Here is an 18970-nt window from a genome sequence, read left to right as displayed (position 1 = left end):
TAAGTAAGGATAAAAAAAACCTTTTAAGAGGAATTGAGATTGTAATTTTTATATCACAATTATATCCAATTATTTAGATGTTCTTGCAATATTCATGGGGTACTTCAGCTCAATGAAAAAAACTGCAGTTATCATCAAAGCTTTGTTTATGCTCATGGAAATGTGTTGGAATTAGAGAAAGGCAGAATAAGAACTGCAAACATAGTTACCGGTATAGCGCAAGATTATAAAAATAAGAGAATCTTTGCTAGCTTTTACGTTAAGGACAACACTGTGTCGATTGGCATGATAGTTCTTCCTGGTCTGGTACAAAAAACGCTTTCACAGGGTAAGTCACCACCTCAAGATTTTACGGATAGGCCGTATGGTTCTCCGTGACAGTGGATTGTTGTTAGTTAGTGTATTCTCTTTACATACGTGTTTGCTCATAAGACTACACTCTATAAGAATATTCAAAGGAAACTAAGAATATGCCCATCTTGAAATGTTGGTTGCAGCCTAAATGGAATATAAGCAAAAAATAACAATATCGCGTGTTCATGGATATAAAACGAAACTCTGGGCAAGTGGCTATTAAGACTTGGAATGTATGTAACCGCTTTAAGAATATGCTAAGACTATACCAGGATGATACTTGCCCACAACTTAAAGATAATTATGTTGAAACGAAAAAGCATTGTTATAAATAAAAAATCATGTATTACAGCATAAATTTTTTCGAAGTTATTGTTTTGCTATTAATAACCCTATGAAGACGAATCGCTAAATATCCGCGCAAAAGTTGGGCAAGAACAGCCCCACATTTGGACATCCATAGTTCCTGAGCACTATGTTGTCATAAAAATACGCCCCCTATGTTTAAGGTGGGGATAACTACCCATCAGCGCCCAACATGAACAGCTATGTTTCTTTATCAACCTCCAATCAAAACTCCAATTTTAGACACTTAATTACCTTCTGACCAAAAAAATGATATTTTCAATATTATTAATATAATATTTATTATAAGATGTTTTCAGTTTCAGGACTTGTTCACAGTATGAGCTACGATACACATAGAAACACATTGTACTACGCTCGCTGGTCTTCAACGAAGAAAAACAGTGTAGATGCATTACTTCATGTAGGAACTAAAAATCAACAAAAGGTTACGCTTCTGACATTAAATTTGGCTTTGGCAGTGGAGTATGAGCCTTGGTTTCAGTAAGTTTCTCTTACAAATTCTCTGGTAATAGACCTTTTCCGAATTTCCTAATCATGTCAAACTCAATTGAAGAGGTTGTTACGAAACATGATTTTCATCCATAAGTTCCTTAGCAAAATGTAGAACAAATTACCTTATTTCGGAAATATTTCTGTTCGTTAAGTGCCTCGATTTCGAGCTGAAAGTTACGGTCAACCCCTTTATATAGAGGAGCGTACTAAGACTAGCCTTGTTTTCAAAAGAATTTTTTTTTTTTCAATATAAAAAAAGTTTAACCAGAATATTATATTGCTTTAAAAATTTCAGTTTCAGTCATGATAATTTAACATTCTATCTGAATATCCTTATTTTAAAAGCATAGACCCATTATAAAATTTCGGATGACGTCATAATAATTATAATTTATCAAACTCGGGAAAGGTGTATAATTGTAAGAATTTTGGATTGGCGCTGGTTATTTTGAATGCGCAAAAATTCTTGCAACCATATCAGTCGAAACATGATATTAGTTGAAAGATGATTCTTAATTTTTAACTATACTAAAACATGAATGGTTGGTGCTGGAAGCATTCTCTGTCGCTGGAGTATTAACTAAAAACAATTTATGCCAGCAAACGCACAACGTCGTACGGAAATCTGTTAGTATTTTTTGCTTTGTCGTTTTGACGTCGCAATGGAAATTAACATTATGAAGTTTATTTGTTTGCGCTTGCATTGCGATAACTCACTTCGCGCCAAAATCATAGTGCATTGATATCATGTACTTTAGTAAAGCATTGTAGATGAATTTTTTAATCAGAAAAAAAAGCAAGGAAGTAAAGATATTTCAAAACATAAAATGAAGAGTAGGTCTTTTTTCCTGCACTGTTCGTTTCATGTGTTAACAGTCACATTGCCGCAGATCAGAACAAAAAAATAAAACTTTCAGCGCAAAAAATGCGTATTTTTGCAGGCTTTTTCCACGTAGTTGCGTAGAAAAGCCAGTAAAATCTTATAAATATACCTTAGGGAACAAATTTTGGCGGGAAGTAAATTGTCTTTTTGTAAATCAGGCAACGATGTTAGTTTTTTCAATAATCATAAACTTAGATAAAAACGTGAACCTGAATTTCGCTGAACTGGATTTGTAAAAATTGGTGGATGGCTAAAGAAATTATTTTGGCAGAAATTTAATTTGTGAAATTTAAAAAGAATAATACCACATAAGAATAGCGTAATGATTTTTATTATGGTAGAGCTGCAGCTTAACAACAATAGTCAGGCCCAGAATACCCCTAAGGAAGGAAATTTTTTTTAGACTTTATTTTGATAAACTTGCGAAAATAAGTTTTTATAAATACTAAATCGCAAAAGCTTTAACTGATGTTCAATTTTGATGCTGTGTTGGGAAAAAATATGAGTCATTGTTATCATTTTTGATTTTTCATAAACATTTTCCAAATGTAAACATTAATTCCATATTTTCTGTAGTTGCATGGAGAATGTTTCATCGCAAAAGCATAACCCATAATATTGTTATTTTTAGGCCAACGAATTACGGAAATTAATTCTTTAAAATAATTGTTGAAAAAAGGTGAAAAATATTCTCAAAATGAAAAAAGTCGATGCAACAATGATGTTGATGAGTTGAAAGAGCAAGCACATTGAATTGTTAAGCACAGTATTGTAGACTTTACCATCGAAAGGAATTGTTAGACTAGTGTTGTCCATAGGGAGTTGTCCTTTAATTAATTCTAAGCACTTCATTTATCTTTTCAGTCTAGATAGTTTATAGCTACTTGCTTAGTTTGCAAGTTGAAAATATAGTATGCAATTGATAGCAACATTACACCCTCAGTCTCTCTATTATGTACCGCATTTATTATCTTCCATATTCAGCATTAACAGATTATATTACTTATTACCAACTTTCATACAGCGCAGTCTGGGCAAAAAGCGCTTGTAGGGACAAATATTTTCATAATGGTAGCGCAACTAGAAAAAAACAACAACATTAACAGAAAATTTAACTTGTAACTTTACCAATGGAGGTATAAAATAACTTTTATACCTCCACGCTTTACTATTATGACACTAATATTAAAGAAGAGTATTCTTTAATGGTTTGTGGACTGTATTCTATCCAAAAAAACACAAAATTCAAGGTAAATAATGACTAAAATCTGTTGATTCCATCGTAAGAGGTTTAGCCTAGCTAATAAAAGTCAAGTGTCCGACGTGTTAAACCAGAAAGAAATGTTATTGTTGGCACCACATTGCTAATTTTTATTGTTATCTTTAAAAAGTATTGTCCTCAATAATTACTATCACTATATTTCAAAATAAAGCAAGTGCAGTTGTGCAGTTAGCTACCTAGCTAACTAGGTGTAGTTTAAGCCAGTTAGCTTTAGTTAGCCTGGCCAGTGCACAAGGACAGGAAAAACATCACTGTAACTACTTTTGTAATATTATCATTATGTTACCTGTTAGTCTACCTTTTTTGAGAATACTGATTTTTTTCTAAATCTACAGCATTTTTTATGCAAAAATCTTCATCAACATTTGACATATATAATCTTTAAGATTCCAAAAACATAAACGAGTCCAGCTAATGAAAAATCATATATATATAAAGACATTAAATTAATTCTCACAAAAAACTCTAAAATTGCCAGATTAGCCAAAATTAATAAATTGTTTATATAAATTGGTTAGGAATCTAATATTAAAAGGGGGATGGTAGGTCAAACTATTCTGACAGAGATGGGGTAACGTTTTAAAGAAATCATGTTCTCTTGATACTTATTCACAGGAATTTATTTCAGCGAATAATTTGTAAAGACATGACTGACTTTTAAAATTCGCTCTGAACTTGTGAACTAAAGAAAAAAGCTAAAAAAAAATCATGAAAATTTCTTTCCGTAAAAATCACTTCTTTTAAAGATTACCTGCATCCACAAAAACGTTTCCTCATAAAAAATAAAACAGTTAGCCAGAAAAAGTTAAATTGAAAATTTAAAAAACTTTTAAAATTTAAATTTTAAATTGACGATGGATCTATAGATCATTTCTTTATACATTATCTGAAAATGTGCCTTTATTCCACGTCTTTGTCTGCATCGAAACAATAAATTATAGTAGCTACATGGATGTTTGAATGTTTTTACTAATTCACTTTTCATCCGATGACTTCCAATTCAATCACAATAAATTTATTTTACGAGAAGCTAAACCATAAAGTTATGTAGTCGTTAAAGATAATATTCGCTTTTAGATAATCACGTAATTAAGACAGTATAAGCTGCTACATATGCAGTTGTGGCATTTTTAATAACCTTTCGTCCAAATTTCACAATGACCTTTGATGATTATCCGTATCTTGATTCTTTCAGTTTGATATTGGATTATCCATTTTTTCTACTTTCGCTACAATTAGCCCTAATTCATGTTTGGTTGTCCTTCTTGTTTGCCCTTAGGTAGCTAGCCATAGCCAAGCATACATTTTACATTGGTGGTTTCAGTCGTCTAGCTATATTTAATTTATACCTTGAAGGTTGATTATAACGAAAAGATGTGTTATGATATTTTAACAAGTACTTCAGTCCATGCTTACTGTCACAGGCCACATAGCTAAAAATACCCTTTGCATGGTATCCAACTTTAAACTTTGTAAAAGTTAATAACTGTAGGTTGTTCTTACTTGAAGCTTTTTAATAAAGTTAATATACCACGGAGAGGACTATCTGCACCATATGAACACGTTATTTGAAAGTTAAACGTTAGTATAATATGCAAAGAATTAGGTTAGGAACGTTACACATTTCTGCCTTTTTCTGTGTGACACAAATAATTCTTTGTGAGAAAGTAACCGAGAAACTTGACTGAGCTATCGAGTCAAACAAAAACAGGCTAAAATTTGTCCCTACAAGCGCGTTACTTGTGCCCAGACTGCGCTGTAAAAAGACTAACTATAAGAGACTAATTTTTGCCGACCAACAATTTTTTTCTCTTTTTTTTTGAAATATTTTGCTAATTTTCTTTTCTTACCGACCACCATTTTTCAATGTATTTTTATGTTTTAGCCATTTTTATTTCTTGGCCTTTTTCATTTTTTGATTATGTTTTAAATCAGTAACTATGGAAATGTAACAATACTAAAACGAAAAACAGCATTGTATTAGTCCCTGCGCTCATCTTCTTTTAAATAACGTTTCAAGTAAGCGAAGCAGAGGTAAAATAAAGCCGAGAAAAAAATAGAATGAAGCAAAAGTTGAGGAACCAAAGCAGAGAAAACCTTTAAATAAGAGAAACGGAAAAAGAATCTTTGGAATTGATTTTTGAAGTTTCTATTGAAAGGAAAACAGCTTGAAAATGCAATCTTTTGTAGTTATTTTTTGATCTAGAAATTAGTCGTCAAAAAGTGCTAAATTCAAAAATTTAATTGTTAAAAGTAATTAATTTATGGTAAAGTTACTAATTTTTTCGCCAACTTTTTTTGCCGACTTTTTCTTTACGGATAAGTTATACTTCTATCGTAATCACGGTAACTGCAACACTTCATATCTTTGTTTACTGATTAACCTCCTTGTACAGTCCCAGTCTGTTCGCTATACACCGTGGTAGTTTAAGAAATATCAGCAACCAGCTAACTACAGCTTCCGAATTCATACACCTAAAGTTCTATTCATTCATTTTGAATTCCATGCTACTTTGTGGCTGCACTACCTTAGTAGTTTGTTTACACGAAATCAAATAGCACAAGACAAAACGCAAAATTTCGCTCAAAAAAATCCTTAATAATCCTTAGCAGTAAGAGGCTTGTTTATCAGAAACATGTAAAATTTATATACGTGTGTATGTTTTTCGTTTAGATATCTGTTTATTGCAGCTGGCTCACAAATCCTTAGATATGACACAAGAAGTAAAACCACCCATACTATTGTGACATCCAGAAAGCTTGCTTTTGTTGTCACAGTAGATCCAATTACAGAGAAGGTGTTTTGGATAGATCAACCCAGGTAATGCCAGTAAAATTGTTAAAACAAATTTCATTATTTTTAGCTATCTACTGTGCTATTTATATAGTTTTAAAAAATAAGGTAACCCCTGATATACAAATCAGTATCATTTAAAACAGTCGGTGCCCTGTGGAAAATATTCACGTGTTCACCAGTTTTTATAACCTCGCTGCGTGCATCTCGCTACTTGCGGTACTATTTTGCATGACAAACACACACATACCGGTATTTTAATATGGTTTTCTCTTTGATCGTGATATTCACTATTAAAAATTTTGTTGTGAAAACTGATTAAGAACCATCTAGTGCTAAAGATAAAAAGGAACATTCTTTGCTATATGCTGCGATTGGTTATCAGACGGCAACTGCGGCTCCGGGCAAAACGCTATGGATCAACTGTTACACCAGTGAACACGATATAGTTTTCTCGAAAACTCAAACATCTAATACATCTTTTGTGAAATTATGATGCACTTTTTTATAAAAAAATGTTTTATAAGAACAACGAGTCTCGGAATGATCTCATTTGGTTTGAGGAATTTTTTAGCATATTTTGTGAAATTTGCAAATAGAGTCAAAATCAAGAAAAATTAGTTACCCATATTTAGGTTATCCGAAAAATTCTCTTTATTCATTATAACTTTAGCGTTATTCATATTATAAAATGCACTATTCTTTATTAAATGGAAAAAGATTTGAAAAATATCTCCTTTTGGAGATAATTAAAATAATGCAATAATGCATACACTTTTACAAAAAAGAAAGAATTGCCGACAGAAACTATCACATATTTGTAATAAATCTATCAGTAAAATCCTTAAATCAGACCCAAACTTATGTTCAAGTCAAAAAGTATAGGCAGTCTTGCCACAATTCAGCCGTTTGCTCAGATTTTCTAACTTCATTTTCTTTTTACTTTTTTATTAAATTTTTTGTTCTCTTGAATTTTGTTTCATAAAAAATCACTTCTGTAACAGCTACCAAATGATTGTAATATCTTCGAGAAGTGACTTGCCATTAAATAAACCTTTTATCTATATATTACAATAAAAATAATCAAATTTTTTGTAATGGTTATTTACGCTTTTATTTTTCTGTTTACGTCCAGCTACAACAATTCCGATAATCTGACCACGACCACAATTTTCTGTTCTTCTATTAAAGGAGAGGCGAACAAAAAACTATTTTGTGGCAGCCAGAAATAAATTTTAAGCGAAAAAAAAAGTTATAGATTTCTAAATCATAAAATCAACTAAGGTAACTACTATAATAACAAATAAATAATTATATTTCATAACTAAGTATTTAAGTATCATCCAAACGACATTTTTACAAAATCTTCATGGCTGTACAGGATAAAAAATAACAGGAAAACAGGATAAAAAGGTTTTGGATGTACTTACCAGTAAACATTAAAAATAAGATCTTTCACTTAAGATAACCAAGAATATTTTACGTACTATAATAATAACATTATTTTAGAACCTTCTTTTAAACTTTTCTGAACTTAAGAAATATCTATCATGACCAACAACAATATTTTTTTATGTTTTGAGTGCCTTTTCCGCGACATACTACAAGCCTTGGACGATGAAGTTTGTTATGATGAGATGGCGCCAAATTCGAATAAATATACAGAGCGGAAACATTCAACAACAAATCGAACGCGCAATATGGTGGCTTCATCTTTATTTACGAATCTTTATTTTCTTTATCTTTACTCGCAAAGTAAATATCAATTTGTTACGTTGAGTAGTATAAAATAATAAAAATGTTCTTCACTTGTTGTTCAATATTTTTGCAGTTTTGATCTTTAAGTTTTCTTATTCATTATTTTGTGCGCATTGACCTGTGACCATCACAATAAAGAGAAATATGTTATATTGTTTTTTAATGATGTCAATGTTTTATGTGAAAATTTACGATTTTTTTGTGAAGAACATCAAATTCTTATAACCCTACAAATATTCTCAATATAAAATATTCTTCGTCTTTTTTTTAGGACGTTTTTTGTTATGATGGCTGAAACAAGTAAATTTTATTTATTATAGAGCTGACTATGCCAGTCGGCCTTTTAAATCAACACAGTCATCATAAACTTTTATTCCGCAGCCGTGCCGTGCGTAGTTCGCCTCTCTTTTAAAAAAGAAATATAGATAGTGCAAACGAAAAATTGTTAAAATTTTGTAGAAATAAACTTTTACATTTCCAAAAATAATTAACATTCGCGTCTTAAAATACTTGAAATTTACAGAAAAGGTTTTTTCCCTGCAACTTATTCCATCAAAAAAAATAGGCCAAATTTTTGTTTAAAGTCAGAAGCGGACATTATTCATATTTTTTATAGAAAAGAGAACTTCAAAAAGCGCAGCTATTACGATCTATCACTAAGCTTTTTCCTAAAATGCAGTGTGAGATCACAGTATTTGTATATTTTCTAGTACTTATATATTTTCTTGACTTCCTTCTGGCTTACTAAAAAAATATTTCCCTGGTGTGAGAATAAACATTTACATAACATGCAGTAACTTTTAGCTAGCTGGTAGCAGAGTGAACAAGGAGGTGAGATCCCCACCTAGCTAGAATAGGGGTGGGGGGTTATGCTAGCTAGCAGGCCAGCTCCTTTCATCCTGGATGGTGGGCCCTGTGTGGCACTTAAAGCTATCTATGTAAAAATGATCAAGTACTAACAGTGAATGTTTTTGGTAGATACATGTATACATCCTCTAATATCTGCTTTAAATTCAGTCACGCAATGATCAAAGGCGAGCATACTTCGATCTTTAGTCCGTCTGCCATGTTTGTTTGCATTTAAATGCTAAATACAATCTTTCGCGTAAAAAATAGATCCCAAATAATAGACCAATCAGAATTCGTCAAAGGATCGGATGTAGTTTCTATTTTAATTTTTATTATTCGTATCCATACTATGATGCTATTTTTTATGTTTAAGATCACCTCCAACCAAGATTGAAATGGCTAACTATGATGGTTCTTGTGTGAAAACAATTTCTCAATATAAAGAACCCCACACAGTTCTTGGAATGATGTTTTGGAAAGGTGACTTGCTATGGACATCAAACACCACAGTTCGTAGCACTTCAGTGCAGACAGGCACAACAACTGTCCAAAAGATCTTGCAATATAATGTAAGAGAAATGGATTATTTTGGCGATACACAAGAATGTAAGTTTCTTGTATTCTGAAATGTTTATTTAAAACACCCTTTTAAACATCCAACCGGAATGTAGCATGTTTAATATTCATACAAAGCATGCTATACCTGAAGTTTCGCTAACAAACAAGCAAATCAAATTTGTAAATTGAACTATTGTTTCAAAACTATAACTTTGTTAGAACTACTTAATTCCACAAAAATGTTTTGCGCAAATAACTAATCTATTTCCGGTGGTTTATTTACAGTATCCCAATGTGTTGTAATACGTTGACAGTGGCAACAATTGATCACTATGTAATTGTCTCTAATTTCCCACATCACGCTCATCTAAAAAAGCAAAAGGAATGTAAAGCTAGGTTCGCACAGGAAGAGAAAAGCGGCCGTAAAATTTTAAGAACAGACTTATTTTAGGACGGATAAAAGTTTTTGGAGTGGACACATAGTTTTAATTTGAAAGTATTTATTTATAATCGAATAAGTACTGTTAGAAGAATATAAAAATGTTTCTTATTAGTCATCAAACCGTAGCTATCACATGGCCTTTCTTTTATCATAAAGGGAGTGTAAAGGAAGAGTAAAATAAAAAATGGCAAAACATACGAGAAAGCATGTCTAACATTTAATTTACTGCCAAACAAAACAATTTAATTTAATTGTGTAAATTTTATTTTAATAGTTTGGTGCAAATACTTCCTCTGTTTTTTAGTAAACGGGGAATGGTCTGCTTGGACGGACGTATCAACCTGTAGGAAATTGTGCTCAGGAAGTAAAACACAGATGCGTTCTTGTGAAAATAAGTATCTGCTTCATTACGAATCCGCTTGTGTGAAAACAAGTAAGAAGAAACCTTTAAGATGTGTTGGTGAAAATGGGTATCAAACAAAAAACCAAACACGCTCGATTTCTTGCGGGAGAGCTAATTGCACAGGTGAGGATTTTTTTTAATTTAAACTATGCTTAGAAATGTCCGACAATTTTGACAGACTATTTATACTTAATAATTTGCAAATCAATGTCCTACGTAGGTAACTAGGGTCCACCTGGGGCTGAAAATGGACCAATTTGCGAAAGCTGGAACAACTCACTTATCTTGGAACTGACAGTTTGACGACTTCATCAAAAAACCCTTAAAAACCCCGTATTTTTTTCTGGAGAAGTCAGACGGAGGTTAATAGTTCGAGTAGTGTACCGTCGTAGCCCGCGTTTTTTTTAAAAAACTTGCGATACGGAACAGTCTTGTTTAACATGAACTTAATTTGTGTTTTACACCATTTTGTTTTATTTACACGTATAGCAACTTGTGGAGAAAACAATGGAGGTTGCGAGGGTAGATGCACTATGGTCAATAATATGGCTAAGTATGTTTTACGAAATTTTCATAATTTTCTTTTGGAAAATCCTGTCCGAGGTAAAAAAAGTTAAATGATGGATCAAACTACTTAAATAATATTATTGCAAATTTTTAGATTATTTCCATAGGTAATTTAACTGGTAATAAAATATTAACTTTAATTTTGTTTTTATTTATCCGATTTTTAAATAAGTATGACTATTTCGAAATGTATAAAGTCACGTGTAAAATTCTATCGATGGGTCGAAATATCAGTTAACAGTAATTTGAAAAATTAGTCGTTAGCCCGTGGAAAAATCCACGGGTTTCTCCGTCCTTTTTATACCGCATCGCGTGCGTCTCGCTACTTACCAGCTGAGCTACCATATTGCGTGACAGACAGACAGACAGACGGACAGACGTATACGGGTATTTTAATATAGATACTTCGTGTCTTAAGAAAGCATATTCGGAAAAGTGGTACCGCAAAAATTACTTCATCAATTAAAATTTTTATCCCCATTTCATTTTTATCCCAGAAACTTATTTCAAATATAATAAATTTTATTTTTCGTGCTACTTTTATAGATGTGATTGTGGTTTTCTTGCGACTCTCAATGCAGATTTAAAGACTTGTTCTTTTCACCAAGCATTTTATGTTAGTCAGGGGAATGTCATTCAAGCCTACCTACGTAACGGAACTGCCATCGGACATCTTTATAGTAGATCCACATCTATCAAGTTTTCAGCACTGGCCCATGATTTTGAAAAGAAAACTCTATTTTACGTCTCTACCGCTAGCTTTGGATCTACCTTATACATGATACAACCTGCAAATCTCAAAACTACTGTGCTCGACTTTAGTAAGTTGTTATTGTATTCGCAATTTATTTATTTTACTACTTTTTAAACTAATACGCACAAGTGAAGTTCCTCTGCACCATCTTTCTAGTTAGAAACCAATCCTGTATATTCAGTAGCTATAATCACAATATGTCGAAATTATTTCTTTTCTCTTGTTTACACTGTCAATAACATTGTAAGCAGAATAACAAAGACAGTATTTATCTGTTCTAACCGATGATCATTAAAAGTGATAAGTTGAAAATTTAATCTTCCAATTTTGATCATCATTGACAAGAACCAGGTAAATTTCGTCATTTTTAGGTTTATCCCGCGAATGGGTCAACTCAGAATTGCTACAAGTTCGCCGAATAGCTTGTTAATTTTGGCGAAAAATTTGGTTCGAACTTTACATAAGTGTAGAGCAATTTCGTGAAGAATTTGTCTTTGAATGATCCACTCTTTTATGGCGTGATCCGTAACACAACTAGTTGACCTTTTTAGACTGTAAGTTATCGGTCTTTGCTGCTCCTGCGCCAGATCACAGTAAGATGCATGTGTGTAATTGTGTTAATTGTGTTCATTGATGTATTATCTAATTCAACGCAACATTTCAATGATAAAAACTTTGTGTGCCTGTTAAAGACAGATAGTTGTGTTCAACAATTACTGTTTAATTACCTGTTCTCCCAGACTGCTAGTGGTGTGGCAATGTAACATTTCATGCTGAAAAAATGGACTAGCTGGTTACCTAGACTGGCGACCTAAAATTGGAATGCAGCTGTAACTTTTACGGGCTTTAAAATGAATTCTTAGCTAAAGTTATAATTAATTTCAAAACTGGAAATTCCCAAGTTAGTGGGATAAATGTCCAAGATATGGATGGTGTAAAAAATCAAAGGTTCTGTGGTAATTCCATCTTGCCTCTTCTAATGAACTACTCACAAAATATACAACAACAAAAACTTTTAGCTAGTCTGCAAAGATTGTCAGAAATAGTAGGTTAGTAAGTCATAATTCTGTTTCTTAGTTAAGATTGTGAAAAACATTACAAAATCTGGTTGTAATTGTAATTACGTAAAAACTAAGAATTAGTAGAGAAATTTATAATCCTCGAAAAGTACGTTGAGTAATAACAGTTACTTGTATTATCTTGTTTTGCTTTGAAAAGTATGTAAATAGATTAAAATTGAAGAAGCGATAATGTGTTATAACTGCAAGCTCACTTAAAAAAAGTCGTATTATTTTTCTATTTCGATAAATGCATTATTTGTACATTATATATATAGGAAAAAAATGATACAAACAAATAATGTCTCACAAAAAGTCTAAATAGAATCATCCTTTTAATCTCATTTCGCTAAGTCATTCCTTATCTGTTATAGCGCTAATGCAAATCACGGCAGTTGCATTTGAAAAAGCATCAAATACGATATATTATGCACAATCTAATGGTAAAGTTAAAGCTGTGAAAGATGTGTATGGAAAAAGACCAAACAAGATGATCTTTAACGTAAAAAAACCTACAGCTCTTGACATTGAATCTTGTTTTGGGTAAGTTTGGTTTGTTGTTTATTAGTTTTTGGGTGTCTCCTGCAAGTCATTGTTAACAGGTGGATGTATCATTGACGTCTTCTCTTGTGACCAGAATTGCTAGTAACAGCATCTGTTACATTGATCACTTGAAAACCAGGGTCAAAAACGATAAACCCTACTAAAAGGGTCATTGTTTCGATATACGGACGACCTTAAATCGAATGAAAAGAACGTGCACGCTAAATATGTGTTATGGACCCCTTCTATTGGCAAACGAAATTCAAAATTTTGTCACACGTTAACGAAAAAAGTTCGTGAGCCTTGTACGTTACAGGGAAAATGTAGCCTTCAATCTTCAAGCTTTCTCTCTAATTAATAGAAAGAACACGTCCGCTGTCTTTTTTTGAGATGGCACTTTATAAACATCCATTGTGCTTATTTCATATCAGTCGAGAATACATGTAATTTCTAATGAATTTTTTTAGGTACCTATTTATAGCAGATTCAGGTTCTCGGTCCATCATACGCTATGACACAAGACATAACATATCTTTTACAGTCGTAGACGGATTATCATTACCCAACGCGTTAACAGTGGATAAACTGACTGAAAAATTGTTCTGGGCGGATACAACAACTGATTCGTATGTGTACAAATATAATTTCTAATTCTTTATCATTGGACTCCTGGTCATTAGACCTTTTTTTTGTTGCGTTTTTTAAGCCTCTTCTGACGAAGGGGGTAATCCTTTCTTCAGAAAACGTGGCACGCATATAGTGTGTTATATTTTGAATAAATAAACATAAATTATAATTTTGCTCGCATCAACGCTTTTTTTTATTTGATGACGCTACAGTATTCTGAATAGACCTTATTTCATATCAATATTCGTTTCGCGAAATATACAAACCCAATCACCTAGCTACCTACTCCAAATTAAATGCAGTTTTGTTTTACTGTTTGCTGGTAAAACAGGTAAAATAGCCAGTAGCCAGTTAAGCTAGCTATAGCTGCCGCAGAGTAGCTACACTTTTTTCTAAAAAGAAACCAAGTATCCAGCATTCGTAAAAAATCGTGGAATCTCTGTTTTTTATGCAAAGACTTCAGGACGCGAACATGGCATATTTTTGATCGTTTTTAATAATTTTTAAGCATTTGCATCATTATTGCTTGCAATGGATATAGACAGTTTTCCGGATTATTGGTTGTTATGATTATGTTACCGTCACACTCCTACTGTCATTACCTTCTCTTTTATCAACTGTCAGTAATCATCAATTTATGTTAAGCATTGTCATGACTAACTTTATTCTTAGTAATGTTAATGTTCTTAGAAACCCTACCCCTTAAAAGAACCCACGGGTTTAACATATCCCGCATCAGTATCTTGTGGATTCTTGTGCGCCCGTGAGCGCGAAGTAATGAAATTACTCTTCTGAAAGATGGAAACAAAGATGCAGCGCAGCCATTCTGGACAGAATACGGTTGTTGTGATACAGACAAGCCGGGAAACCAGGCGTCGAACCGCCGGGTTAAGCTACAAGTAACTGTTGTTGAACGCCTTGAGGATCGCTTAATAAGAACGGCAAACTGTGCGACCTGGTGAGGTGGAGCGCTTTAGTACGGGTTTGCAGTATGTCGCAAATCAAGTGGAGCGAACACACCATTGTAGTGTTGCGACTGTAACATATATTTCCAAAAAAAACTTTCCCGCAACAAAAGCTGAATTTAAACAGAGTTACTCGGTCACAGCAAAAACAATTGGGCAATATTATTTTATTTTGTGGGATAAGTTTCCGTGAAAGTTCAAACCTTAATCATGACAGCGGTTCGAGAACGCATAATACCCTTTTCAAAAAAACTTAAGTTAAAACACAGTAAAAATCCAGTCGTTACCTCATTCAGCTAAAAAAACTCCATAATGGGAGCGCTTCAATACAGGTATGTAGAATATGTCGTGAATCGAGTAAAGATCACACAACATTATAGTGTTTCAGTTGCAACATATTTTTTAAAATTTATGTAAATAACTTTGATGCAAGTTTAGCTGAAATAAAAACCACACCTGTTGTTACCCCGTCATAACAAAAAAACATTAGTCAATATTATTTTACTTTGCCGGATAAGTTTCAGTAAACCTTGTTAAACCTTGGTGTCACACATGCGTTATAGCCATAATAGCCTTTTCCAAAAAAAACTTATCGCAACTTCAATTTAAATAAAAAACACACAAAACACCCTGTTGTTAACACCGGGTTGAACGTTTATTGTAGGTTAATAACTTTTATCACAACGGATTGAAAAAGAATACAGGAAAAGACCGTTGTTAACACCAGGCTGAGCGCTTAACAGGTGAATCGTGTTATACATGAACATAGGGGTACCACCATTTTCAAAAAATCCTTAACGCTTCGGTTTTAAAAGAAATCAATGAAAAGTGGTCTCTGCCAACTGCATTTAGCATAAGAATTATAAAAAATTGTGTTTCATCCAAACTGCATTTGGCTACTTTCACTTTTTAGCTAGAAGTAGGTAAAAATAGGTAGCTGGGTAGTTGGGTCTACCTAGCTACCTCCTTTTTTTATTTATCAACATAAAAATAAATAACAATATACCAAACTGGCTAAAATTTGAAAATTGGTTTGTTTAAGATTTATACATTGCTAAAAATGTGACGATATATTCATCTTAACATGTGAAAACATCAAAAATAAATATTCGTATAGATAAAAAGTATTTAGAAGAGAAAAAGGTCAAAAGGAGACTTACGAACCAAACAACATGACCTCCAAACTAAAATGACCTCCGTAGCATGTTTCCGTTGCTTATCCGGTTCTTGAATAATTCCGAAAATATTTCGAAATTATGCTGTGTGCGACCGAAAAACAGAGGTCCGTAAAAATCGGGCCCTGAGCTACTTTCCGAAAAAAGCTGCGCGCAGCTATTTTGAAAGGAATACAGCTATTATTATAGAGATGATTTGATAGAGACAGACAGCTCATCCAAATGTAGAAATTTTATATGATACAAGGAAAAAGAAGGATGCATAAGTGTATATATATAGTCAAAAAGCTACAAACTTCGTTTTTGACCTCAACAAATAACTTTCACGTTGTTTTCTTTGATTAACGTTTGACATGGCAAGAATTTTTGTGGACAACATGGTTTACTTGTGATTTTGTTTTTAATCCTAGGAAAGTAGTCAGAACCTTTCCAGCAACCTTTTTTTGCCAGCAACAATTTTTAAATTGAATGGCTGAAAACAAACTTAAGGTAAGTCTACTAAATAAAATTGGTTAAAAGTCATCATAAAATTTCATTTCCCCCCTTTTATTAACCATATATTATTAGTGTCATAATTTTCAAATCAGGAATGTAAAAATTTCGTGAATAGAAACACAGGATATATGTTGGCAACATCACTAATTGTGATTACCAGTTTTATTAATAACGTTTTTCATATAGCTAACAAACGAACTACCTACCTGCCTACCTACCTATCCATATCATATGCAAAGCTAGTTTATCTAACTCTTTTAATACAAGGAATATTAAACCAACCATTATAACGGCCCAGTTACTGGCAGACAAATCATATTATCCCATATTAATACTAAAATTTAATAGTTAATTTTAGTAAATTTTTAGTAAATAGTAAATTTTTCACAACCTAATTTTGCAAATAATGCAAGTAAACAAACTATAGGTGCACTATTAACTAATGTAGATTTCATGTTATACGGTATTTTGGTACGTAATTTTCGCGGAACGAAAATGGACAAGATAATAAACAAATGGATAATACGTTTACTTTGTAAACATTTATCAAGTTTCAGCATAAAAACTAGTATTTATTTAGTTGGTAAAACCATGAAAAAATTGAAAAATTGAAAAAATGGAAAAATTAAGAGTTATGTAATAACCTTAAAAATGACTGACAAAATATTTAAAAATACACAAGCGTCTTGCATTTACCTTACAGGATTGAAATGATCAACTACGATGGAACCTGCCGACAATTAATTAGAAAATTCAATAACATCATTCCAATGGATTTGTTATTTCATAATGCTCTTCTATACTGGATCAACCAACATGGCACAGACAATCGTGTGTACATTACAAACATAACATCACGCCTTACAAGTACGCTCACCCCACAACTTCGTCTGAAACCAACATCAGTAGTATTCTTTGGAAATACAAGAAAAGGTAAGCCTTTCATAGTAAGCATGCCTGTGCGTAATAAAAGATAAGGTGCCAAATCATTATCATTTGTTATTTTGAAAGTGGGATGATCTGTTTAATATCCATGAGCGATGTGCATTTTATTGGTTTTTACAAAAAAAATATAATGGTTTTAATAGGTGGACAGATTATTTCAATAGAAACATAAGAGTTCAATCACCTTTTTATCTCTATCTACATGATATCAGTAAATATACATCATTTCTGTCACACTAACACAACTAATAGTCTCCTTTTAACTGTATACGCTCCGATTCGTATAAAGTGCGAGTTGAAAATTGAAGAACCAGCATCTGGAAACAAAAAAAAAATACTTGGCGTCCTGAATTTTTCTTAAATAACCTCGTTTTCATTTGAATTACGCTATCACGACTTATCATAAGTAGTAAATATTGAAAAAGAGTTGATAGAAGGGCTGTTCCTTTCAGAACTATTCCGAGTTTTAAACATACTATGTTTTACTTGATCAAGTAAGTTTGTTTAAAGAACCGTCCAATTTTGCTTCCGTCATTTTATTAGAAAACCGAAATATAGTAGTAATGGAGACAGTAAATGACGTTCCCTTAAACAGCCATGCAATGACTTCATAAGATTTAAAAGTCACACATGAATATATTTTCTGCATGCTTAGGCCAGGGTTTTATACATCTTCTTGCTTATATTAAAAATAATATAAGTCATCGAGGTTATTTTAAACTATCATCACAATATATGTAGGAAGTAGTCTATTTAAAAACTACTGACTTCAAGAATTCTTGTTATTTTGAATATTTGTTTATTTTTAGGGCTGGGCCAATGGTCAGAATGGATTGACATCACTAGTTGCCCTGCTAATTGCGTTGGAATCGTTCAAAGAAAAAGAGTTTGTCAAAATCCATTTTTATCAAACTATGAAAAGCGGTGCGTTAAAACAAAATGCACACGTAATTTTCAATGTTATACGAACGGAAATTTGCAATCAACTGAAACAAGTAGTTTTCAATGCGTTTATCCGTGCAAAGGTAGGATTCGTCTTTTTATTAATCCTTTCTGATGCCACTGTCTTAAAAAAAAATAATAATTTATCATTAAATTCGTTGGTAAAAACTTTTGTTGCAGATAATTTTCACCTAGCGAAAAATATATATTTATTAAGTGTCCTCTCAGTACAAGATTCTATAATTCTTTTTTTAAAAAAAATCTATTTTCTTTAATTAACAGCCATTAATTTTGTTGATGAAAAAAAAATTGTCGGCTAAAATTTTCGTCACCCATCATAAATTCACCCCTTTTAACCAATAGGGTAGTAAGAAGTTAATGAATACTATCAATATTTTCTATCCTCTATTATTGTTATGATCAATTAATAACATTATGTTTTTATATTTCAACTTGCGAAGTGTGTAATTTGTAATGTTTCTGGTCCTTAGCAACATTATGCAAAGAAGACGTAAACTGAGTCAACGCAACTAGCGCAAAAATGTACCGTCGTCTTAAAGCATAACTTTAGGAAGAGAAAATTAAAGTGCGTATAAAATAATAAAACAACAAAGTTTTACAAACTTTACCAGTAATACTTTTATTTTCGCTTACAGAAGACCCACTTTGCAGACAAAAATATATATTCTGTCGACAAGTAAGAATCTCTCGCAAA

At 32.3% G+C, this 18970-nt stretch overlaps 3 protein-coding genes across 3 annotated transcripts; all 3 read left to right on the top strand.

Moving 5' to 3' along the window:
* The first annotated feature begins 974 nt into the window (after positions 1-974).
* Positions 975-6670, top strand: LOC130646342 (uncharacterized). Its single transcript, XM_057452510.1, has 3 exons — positions 975-1203; positions 6055-6201; positions 6508-6670. Exons 1-3 carry the CDS (start codon positions 1010-1012, stop codon positions 6668-6670), a joined length of 504 nt encoding a protein of 167 aa, XP_057308493.1. The 5' UTR covers positions 975-1009.
* Positions 6671-12836: 6166 nt separating this feature from the next.
* On the top strand, positions 12837-13913 carry LOC130646285 (low-density lipoprotein receptor-related protein 2-like). The gene is made up of 2 exons (XM_057452460.1): positions 12837-13106; positions 13574-13913. The coding sequence occupies exons 1-2, from the start codon at positions 12943-12945 to the stop codon at positions 13755-13757; spliced, it is 348 nt and encodes a 115-aa protein (XP_057308443.1). The 5' UTR covers positions 12837-12942; the 3' UTR covers positions 13758-13913.
* Positions 13914-16841: 2928 nt separating this feature from the next.
* LOC130646341 (uncharacterized) lies at positions 16842-18575 on the top strand. The gene is made up of 3 exons (XM_057452509.1): positions 16842-17301; positions 18123-18338; positions 18538-18575. The coding sequence occupies exons 1-3, from the start codon at positions 17079-17081 to the stop codon at positions 18573-18575; spliced, it is 477 nt and encodes a 158-aa protein (XP_057308492.1). The 5' UTR covers positions 16842-17078.
* Positions 18576-18970: the final 395 nt, after the last annotated feature.

The sequence above is a fragment of the Hydractinia symbiolongicarpus genome, chromosome 5 (assembly GCF_029227915.1).
Source record: "Hydractinia symbiolongicarpus strain clone_291-10 chromosome 5, HSymV2.1, whole genome shotgun sequence".
Lineage (NCBI taxonomy): Eukaryota > Metazoa > Cnidaria > Hydrozoa > Anthoathecata > Hydractiniidae > Hydractinia > Hydractinia symbiolongicarpus.
Note: the sequence above shows the minus strand (reverse complement) of the source record. Positions and strands in the feature narration are given on the sequence as shown.